Below are 10,155 nucleotides of genomic sequence, written 5' to 3'. Positions count from 1 at the left end.
GGTGTCTTAATGAAATAATTTATCCCAAGATGTTATGATCCATCAAATACTAGTCTTTAGGCAAAATTTTAGCACATACCCAAATTAAGGCAGGGCAAGGTGGCACATAGGGGACTAACTTGTTCAGAAAGACATTAGCTTTTGTAGATGGCACAGCCTATTTTGTCAGCTGCTATGAACGAGTTCGTTTCTAAGTGTCATCTTGCCTTGCCTTCTGCCTCGCTCATACTGAAAATGAAATGGACTATGCTCTATGGTATGCATTTCCTGATAGTCAGCAGGTGAATGAACAGTTCAGGAAAATCATATCTGTAGCATGGGCTTTGGTCAGTTCACTACTACAAATCAAAAGCTGAAATCATCAGGGCTAGGTACAGACAGTCAAAAAGCTCAAGGCTGAATCGATTCAGTCTTTGCAGGTGAGTCTAAGATGCACAGATTCAATTGAAACAGAAGTGAACAGACATTTACCTCTGACTCAGGAAATGCAGCCACATGCCTACAGTGGCTCAGGCCTGAAGCCAGGGAGCACTACAGCATGGCTTTCTGGCTTTGTGTTCACTTCCTCTTCCTGCTGCCCCTGAGATCTCTAGGATTTGCAGTCTAGATTCATAGCAGCAGGACTTTGCAGGGTTGCTTGTCACTTCCTCTTCCTCTTTCCAGGTGCCTCTGGGATTTGTAGTCCAGTCACAGCCAGCAGTAATTTTGAGCAGAGGAAGGGATGTTTAACCCCCAGTCCCAGCCCCAGTCCTAGTCCTAGTCCTGCCTCCCCGCCCTGCCCACCCCCGTAGCCTGGGCTGCATCCCCATCTGGGCTTGCCCCTCCCCCACTCCGTTGTCAGCCAGCCCTCACTGCTCCAGCTAGGGAGCAGAGGGGTGGGGTCAGCCATGATCTCTAGAGCAGACAGCACAGCCCAGCCCAGGCTGCCATGCTTGGATGCTGGGGGACTCTGATTTAAGTTGAACCAGGAAGGGGTCTGGGACAGAAGTTTCATAAACCAGTTTGACCCAAATCACTTAAGTTTCATACTTCATTCAACCAGGTTTATCTTAAACCAGTTTCAACCATCTTGAAACTGGTTTATGTGCACTAAGCTTCTGTTCTGTTACAGGTTTAAACCAGTTTATGATCACTTAAACCAGACTGTGTGCAACTTCTGTCCCTAGCCCAGATGTTTAGGCAACTGCAAGCCTGATTCTGCTTCCCATTTATGTCAGTGGTACAGCTCTCATTGGCTTGCATTGGAGCAGGACCAGGTCTTCTGTAAACTGAACTGGAGGCATCAGCTTCCTAAAAACAGGTCTTCACCTTATCAAAAATCACCATTACAGTTTAGATTAGCCTGACAGGTTTACTAGCAGTTCAAGAATGTAGGGCCCGAATGAACTCCCAAGTGTTCATATACGCGTTAGTGAAGGTTGCACAATCTACCCCTTTTTGGATAGAAATACCACAGTCCCTATGCTAATTAAGGTCACCTTTCTGAGTTAGGGCTGAGATATGAGGCTGCTGATGTGATAAGTTCAGATAAGTTTTCACTGCCATAGGTCTTTAGAGAAATAAAGAATCTACTGCTCCTGAGCAAAATAGGCATCCTTTAAAGAAATATATATATTTTATATATAAAAATAAACTCTTCTAGAAGTTCTAGTTTGTGGAAACCTCCTTTGTGATGATCTGAAGTACAAACCTGTGTTTTAAAAGACGTAAGTTTAAAACACTACCTGTATGCCATAAATGGCTCATGCCCTAAACCTCCTCTTACCTAGTTATAAGCTCTCCAACCTTTCATATGATCAACCATCCTATAACACGCTAAGTCCCATCCACAATTACAAACCAAACATTGTGGCAAAGGCATATTCAATTATATTATTCAGTGTCTGCTTACATTTTATGGCTGACAATTGCGTAAAAAATGTAAGTATGTCGACTCTGTCACCTATACCAAAACAGCAACTCAATCCTTTAGATTGTTGATTGTCTTTGCAAAGAAGGTGTGCTGCAATTTTTTCATAATTCCCCTACTGCCTTCTTGGTACCCAGAGCAACATCCCTCTGAAGTATACAATTAAGCCCGGAGACCCCTCCTGCTGTTCATGTTTGCTAAGTGAATAGAGCCAGGACATGTACCCATTGTCTTCCTGGTTGAATTCTATAGTCTTTAGACTAGTTGACTAACAATGGCTGTTCCCAGGGCACCAGCAGGTATGCCACTTCTAACTTTTAGTTTTCAATATGTATACAGGGACCCATGACAATGCAGCATGTAAAATGATTCATAATGCATGCATGTGTAAAGTGTTATTTCTTAAAGAATAAGATGGGGTGGGGATAGGTATGCTCATGTCAGGAGGCAGATTCTGAACTTCGCCTAAGGGCAAAGTTTGTGTCTCAATGAGGTTGTGAGAATACATGTCATCTAACTTCAGTGGAGGCAGGGTTTTGCACTTGGGGAGAAAGTGACTTTTTTTTTTTTTAGTTTTGTTAAAAGTATCACTGAGTTATGATGTGCTATGACCAAATTACAGGCTCCCTGCTGAGAAATGAAAGTAGCATGTAGTAAAATGCACACTGTTTCTAACCAGCGGGAAAAAAACAATTACCCCAACAAGTGAGAGCAGAAGCAGTTAATACTTGCAGCATGATAATAGAGAGCTTGCCAAAACTAGCAGCTAATCCAATGCCCTGAAGTAGCATAACAGTATATCTATTTATCTCATTCATTGTGACTTTTTCTTCTTCCCAACCCCATCACCAGCCAGCAAATATCTATAATAATTATTGTATTTCTAATTATACCTACCAAGAAATGAACATTAAAATACTGGTATGTTGCTTCCAGCAGAGAGGAAATCCATACTGCAGGATAAAGTCAGCACTTATCATAGTGGTTAACATTGAAAATTGTATGTGAAAAAAACCAGAGTCTCCTATATAGAACTAGGATCGATTCAATTCATTCAACGGTGCTAATCAGTGACTCAATTACATATAGTTCCTTAAGATAAATCATTCTTCCTTTAAAAAGTGTTTCAGTGGTCTATAAAAAATATCCACCTCTATTAGCCATCTAACAAGCCATCCAGACTAATTATCCTTTTCAGCTTTTCCTTTCTTTCTCCCATAACTGGTAATTCATCATGCTATATAAAACACCACTAAATCATATTTAGCCTCATTCTACTTTGAGCTCTGTACAATGTGTAGTTGTAGTTTGATGCTAGCATATTTTAAAACAGTTTTTATAATGCATTTCACACTGATGCAGCCTAGTTGCCAGCATTAGTAACAACAGAAAATTTCCCCAAGTATAGCTTTTCTCCAACACCTGCTAAGTCAGCAAAGGAGAATGTATCGCTTTATCTTTGTACAAGAGGCAATACCAAATATTACTCTGTGCCAGATTATGGTACATCATGCACACATGGGCTTCTACAAGAAGCGACTGCTATGTGTTTTCTAAATGCACAATCTGTTAATATGTGGGTAGCTGCAGAAAATTATAATTGCATGGATGAGCACAGGTAGTCATACACAAAAGGCTACAGTCCAATAGAGAAATGGGGGGAAGGCAATTTTAGCATTATACAATCCTATTACTTCAGGGCATAATTTGCCTCACATTTTGTGGTTAAGGAAGAGGGATTCAAGCTTCACATAAGCTATAGCTAAAGCTAAAGAGTAGGAGTGCCGTACACACACGTTTCAGAATAAAATGACATTTTTTCCTTGGGCAATTCAGTTGAACTGGAAGCAGACTTATGCTGGCAGTTAGTCATTTTAATTATAGTGTGATGACACTTGCTAGTTTAGAAGATGATTCATCTGGCTGCATAGGAATTCAGTCTTTTTCCCCCTGTTCTATTCATGAGCTATATTCAAAGTACAAAGTATAAAATCAGGCATTTAATTGCTTAGGACTTACCTGGTGGAAGACTTAGCATATCATAAACTATTCAATAATAGTATGTGTTATCTACTGAATGTCAGCTTTGTTAAACAGTAGTATTTACAGAATACAGAGAATAAAAGGCAACAGAGGGGCACTCCAGTTTAATACACTTTCAGGGCAAAAGAATAGATTGCATTAAATCAATAGAAATGCAGTATACCTTGCTTCATGTAGCAGATTAAAATGTACCCTTTAAACACAGGCAAAATAAATCATACATTTCTGAATAGGATTATTTCATTCTGTCAAATTCAGCCTTTGTGCTGTAATTCCACCAAAGTCAAAGAAGTTATATTAAGGATGAATTTGACACAAAGTCTTAAAAAAAACCAACCTGACACACTGACCTACCTTTATGTGACAGACGTAACCTTGGCTGCCTTGTATCTGTTGCATGACATCCAGTAGGTAACTCTAGTAACAAGCCACATAGTGCCAGGATTAAAAGGTTCTTGGCAAATACCATGCTGCCCAAGAGCAAATTCTTGTGCTTCTTTACGTAAGTGTTGATTTATTTTGTTGGGTTTTGGTTTTTTTTTTGAACTGCAAGTTCCACTTTTGCCTTCTCAGGACAGTTAAATCTTTCTCTGGTCAGTTGGTGGGGATCTCGATGAGAAATGCAGTTTCTCAGATTTCCATATGTCAGGCTTTGCAAAGGTCCTGACAAATATTCTCTCCCAAGGACAATTGTTTATACACTGCGAGGACATTCCAAGGCGTTATTCTGCAGTGTTGTGTCTTGAGCTCTCTTTAGTAACTCTGCCAGTGGATTCAAGAAGAAGCTGTATTCAGTCTCTCCTGCAAGGCAATTCATTCAGGAAAGAAAAAAAAAAAAAGCCTCCTCCTTGGTGCTCTTCAGAACTCAGCCCCTTGCTCTGACTTGCCAAACAGCTAGTTTTAATTCACCTTTCACCTTTGCTAATTAAAAACAAGAAGTGCCATTCCCTCCTGGATTTGCAGGATCCACCCAGCAGGGATGCCGGGCTGTCAGACTGCTGTATTTACTGGGAAAGTTCAGGGAGGGTTGAGGCAACATACAGTACTTGCTGCTTCTAGGAAGTGTTTCTGATCCACGTGCTGCATACTGATCCTCCCAGTTACTTACTGGTCTCATATTCTAAGACATCAGGAGAGGGCTCAGAAGTTCCTCTTGCCTTTCATTTTTAAAACTACATATATTAAAAGGCTTTTTAGTTTTTGTTTCCAATGCCGTTAAAGTGTAGGATTAGTTTAACATTAACTACTTGAGTACATTAGCATTTAGACTCATTAAATGATATGTCAGCACATAGTTTTCATACTACCTTGTTTTTAGAGATACCTTTACAATTATGTCTCTAGATTTTATTTACTTTACATATGATATAAGAAGCTGATGCCACAAGACACTTATACCTCTGTGTAAAACCACTTATGTGGGTAAAAATGGCTTCAGTATTAGATCTTAGGTTAGACTTTATATAAAGTAAATTTATTGCTGGGTTGTTTGGGTTTTTTTTTGAGGGGGGGGTGAGGGGTAATGCTAAAACAGTATAAGTTCTAACTCTTTACCTCTTAAACTGTAGTTGACAATACCACTGTCAAAAGTTAATCTTTTTATACATAAAGAGGTTTGATTTACATCTGGAATACATTTTTGAGGGAGTGCACCTAGTGACATTTTTCCATAGTGGAAGTCATCTATCTGTATTATCATTTGTGTTTTTCTGAGCGTTTTTCAAGACTTTCTTATCATGCATCTGATGGGATGAGGATATTCACCTTATGCTCACTTGCCATTAAAGAACCTATTGCTTTATATAGATGTAAGACCTGGGAATAAAGATAACCAAACACTGGGGAAAATAAAGTGCCAAGATGAGGTTTTGGGTCAGCAAAGGAGGATGGTATGTGGATAGGAAGATCTAAACAGGAATTTAGTAGAGATCCATGAAGAGCTGAATATAACAAATGTTGTGAAATCTCAATGATTTCAGTAAGCAAAATGCATGGTTAGGATACTAGAAGATGGATGGGCTCAGAGGCTCGGGACAGACATTGAAATGCCTGAGTTGACTCAATCTTTGCAGGTTAGTCTAACCTGGCAAGGCTAAATCAGTTTTGTAACCAGACAGACATCCCAGAAATGCAGGCATGTGCCTGCTGTAGCTCAAGCTAGAAGCCTGGGGGCACTAGAGCAGCCCTCCCATCCCTTGCAAAGAGCTGAGCTGAGCTGAGGCCCCAGCAGGATGCTTTGATTAGGGCGGGGTTCTCCCTTCTGAGCAGCCCAGCAGGGAACTGATAGCAGTATTTATCATCCCTAACTCAGTGTTTATCACCCCATTAAGCAAACAACAGAGGGACATTACCAACTACCTGGTGATTCTGCCTTTCTCCTGTCTGCCACAGCACAGACCATAACCAGCATGTGGTCTGCTAGCTAATGCTGAGAGGTATCCATGTAAGGCAGAGGGGAAAAGGGAATCCCTGCTTAGCAGGGAGTGCTCAGGCAGATGTCTGCAGTCTTTGCTGAGCTCCAGCCAGGGAGCAGAGGGGAGAGGCCAGCTCCTCTGTGGAGTAGAGAGCCCCACACAGCCCAGAGAGCATGCCGGTATGCTGGGGGAGTCTGGTTTAACTTAAACCAGCAAGGGGTCTCAGACAGACATTGCATAACCCAAAGCAGTTTGACCCAAAGCAGTTCAGTCTGATACTACATTCAACCAGCTTTATCCCAAACCTGTTTCAGCCATTTTCAAACTGGTTTATGTGCACTGAACATCTGTTCTGTTCCAGATTAAACCAGTTTCTGATCACTTAAACAGGTTTGTGTGTGATGTCTGAGTCTGAGTCTGCTGTGTAATCTGCTGAGTCCCGTGCTGCTGTGGCTACATCAGGAATGTCTACATAGGTTCTTGCCACATCAGTGACTAAGATAATAGGTGTCCTTAGGGGCAATCAACCCAAAATACATGGGTTTACTATATGCATGTTATATCAATCCCAAAGTCATGCTCAGGATTAGTCCAGGTGGTAGGTCCTTACAACTAAAAGATGTATACGAGCCTGATTCACTACCTACGGATTTAAGTGAAATTTAGATGTATTCTGATGAATTTCCATTACTGCATTTATGTATTTCCTAAATTACTGCCATGCTAGAAGACTTGTGCTTTTTTCATACAAAGTTTAGGTCTGAAAATGCTTACTTTTGCAATTTTAAAATAATGTTTTTACTTGCTATAAAGATCCCTCTCTGGAAACAGGAGCTGCATTTCATTTAGGGCCATAGATTTCTTTTTAAAAATTACCAGTGTAAAATTCTGAGTGTAAGCACATAATATGACAAAAAATTCATATTCAATCAGTAAAGATCCAAATACTATTTCCCAACAGTTTTCTCCCATGCTCTCAAATAGCTTTTCTTACATTTGTGTACCCCTACACAGTGCTACAGAGAATCAACTTCTAAAAATCAGGCTTTGAGTAGCCCAAGGTCTTAAGTTGGTGCCTTAAGTCCAAAACAATGGTAATGAAAAGTAATGAAGGCATATTTTTACATGCTTTTACCTACCTTAAACTTTGGCAGCTTCTTGTGCTAAAAACTCTCAGCTGGATTCTGCACTAATGCAAAATGGAAAGAGGTTTGCATTTGTGCAATGACTGGATATTTATCCGATCAAGTTGCAGGTCCTTCACTAAATTGCTTTTATTTGCATTTGTACAGTCTATGAGAGAAGTACATTTTCTTTTCTTTATTTTTTAACATAATTTGGCAATTGAATACCAGATTTTTTGGCTCCTATACAGTCATCAATACCCGACTAGTTTAATTTGCACATTTGGGACAAAGGAAATGGCTTTCCAGTCTGAAATCTGACTCTAACCTCTCTTCACCTTGGCTTGCAGGGAGAGCAAGGCAGTATGTATGAGGCTTCCTCCTCTTTCTGTCACTGCAAACCAGTCAGCACTCTTCCTGCCTTAAGATCCTCTTAAGAGATATGCAGAAGGAGCTATAGAGCTGTGGAATGTGCCAGGTAAATGGAACAAGAAAAGTCACAGAATTGACTTCTTTAGCATCAGAAGTAGCAGATGATGATTAGGACTAAAGCTAATCCTGTGTGTTAGGAAGTGAGCAGGACAGCTGAAAGACTAGTATGGTTGTGGGAGGGAGGGGGAAGGGGGCGGACAACAAATGCAGTAGAAGGGGAATTAATCTCCTATGAAATAAATATGATAATTCAGATTTTTATACATGGCAGTTGAAGGATTTGCAAGTAAAGTAGAGTTTTGTAGCAAGGTTTAGGCTACATTTTACCTGTTTTCATCCCTTCCCTCCTTGTATAGAATTGCACAAACGTTTATACACAACAAGTAATGATGAAGAATCTACAGCACAGAATTGGGAGTCGGAAGAAATTCGACTCCAAGTTAGACAGATGGACTTTCTACCTTACCTCACAGGTGCTTTGACAATAATTTGAAATGTATTAAACACCATGTAGAAAGAAAGAAATATAGACACTAAAATATTAGGATGTAATCATAGATGGGCATAAACTTGCATCTATCTGGGTTGCAGTATCTACAGGGGCAGATAGAAGTGACAATTTTAACCTGATCTGGTCCCTGAAAGCTCTCTACTGACCTGACCAAACACAAATGCATAAGCACAGAGAGTTTTAAAAGGGCCTGATTCCATGAAAATCTGTACCCTCATTATATGAGGGCTCAGATGAAGGTGCTGCAAAGTGAGCACTCTCAGTAACTTCTGTCTGCATACTGGGAGCAGGGCTCAGTTGTCAGCCTTGCATAGCTCCTGGTACTGTTTTCAGACTGCGAGGGAGGGAAAAGGAACAGAAGGAGTTTGTTCTGGGGATTGTCCAGCTGACATTAAAAGGTGGTGCAGGTGCACTGGAACCTTGCCTTTGGTGGGAGGCTCCAATCCACCCCTCCTTCAACTCCAGTGCAGCTGGGGAAACCCCAAAACAGACCTCCCTCCCTCATCTTCTCCCCCTCCCATCTTGAGTCAGAAGAGGAGCTGGGAGAATGATGGGCAGAGCTAGGGGAAAAGGCTGTAGAGATGCAGCTTCTCTTTCTGGATGGGCTCCAAATTAGGGCGTGATCTCCCACCCTCCTCACCCAACAGCTAACTCATGGCACTTTCTGTGAAGTGTCATGAGTTAGACCTGGGAGCTGCCTTAAATGTCAAGTGTGAAGTGTTTGGTCTCTGAAGAGGCAGAGGCGTACCAATCTCACTGAATTCTGATGGCCAGTGGTGGGGAGAGGGTGTGTGGGAGTTTGTTGACCACTGTACTGGGGCGAAGAATAGATGAGTGGAAGAGAAGGTTTATCTTCCTAGACTATTGCTGCTGCTACAGCATCAGCTGTGCTCTGGCAACTGCAGCCCAGTGCCTGAGCTTTCTGAGAGGCCCTTTCACTACCTTCCTCCCTCTTCCCCACCTCCAATACAAACATATTGGGCATAGTGCTGTGCCTGCTGTGAGAGACTCCTCATGGGAGTGGGGGAAGCACTCCACTGTCCTCGCCTCCCCTGTCCTCCAAATAAGCTGCTTAATGCAGGACTGAGCAGCCCCTGCCATAGCAAAGACTCACAGGGGTGTGATTCTGGCATCCCCTCAAAGTCAGCATCCAGGACTGGTGCAGTGCCCACCCTGCCCTAGTTACACTACAGTGAAGAGCATTCTGAAACCAAGACATGTTTCTGATAATGAGTCAGATGCTATGGTTCATCTGTCAGCATTGAATTGGTCTTAGAAATCAAATCCCCAGTTAGGCAGATGCTAGTAGGGGAATAAATGATTTCATGTTTGGAGAATGTGAATAGTGCAGAATATTTAAGAAATCACAGACAAACTCTTCACTCATTTACAAGTATATAAATCCAGAATAACCATCATTGCGTTCAGGGGGATTACTCTTGATTTATACTGTTGAAACCAAGTAACAGTATTTCCACCCAACAGTAGAACAGCTCCATGATTACATTCAGCTGAATAACAGAACTATACATTTTTGTCAGTTATTCTATAAGTGAACAAAAATTGGTAAATACAACTTGCGATATATTTCTGTAGGAATCAGACAAGGAATTAAAACTGTGCATAGCATATTTAAAAGCTATGAACCAGATTCTGATCTCTTTTACACTATGGTTCCAACTAAATCACTAAGCCTGTAAATCTAAATGTTTCCCAAAAAAA

The 10,155-nt window shown here is 41.1% G+C and overlaps 1 protein-coding gene across 1 annotated transcript in view; it reads right to left on the bottom strand.

Annotated features, from left to right (window-relative positions):
• SEMA3E (semaphorin 3E) overlaps positions 1 to 10,155 on the bottom strand; it is a 330,917-nt gene that overhangs the window by 202,732 nt on the left and 118,030 nt on the right. Inside the window, exon 5 of the mRNA XM_025203239.1 lies at positions 4,307 to 4,714. Coding sequence (XP_025059024.1) covers positions 4,307 to 4,421 — 115 coding nt within the window. The 5' untranslated portion in view covers positions 4,422 to 4,714. The remainder of the gene's footprint in view (positions 1 to 4,306; positions 4,715 to 10,155) is intronic.

The sequence above is a fragment of the Alligator sinensis genome, unplaced genomic scaffold, assembly GCF_000455745.1.
Source record: "Alligator sinensis unplaced genomic scaffold, ASM45574v1 scaffold567_1, whole genome shotgun sequence".
NCBI lineage: Eukaryota > Metazoa > Chordata > Crocodylia > Alligatoridae > Alligator > Alligator sinensis.
The sequence above is the reverse complement of the archived record's forward strand: the minus strand, read 5'-3'. Positions and strand labels throughout refer to the sequence as shown.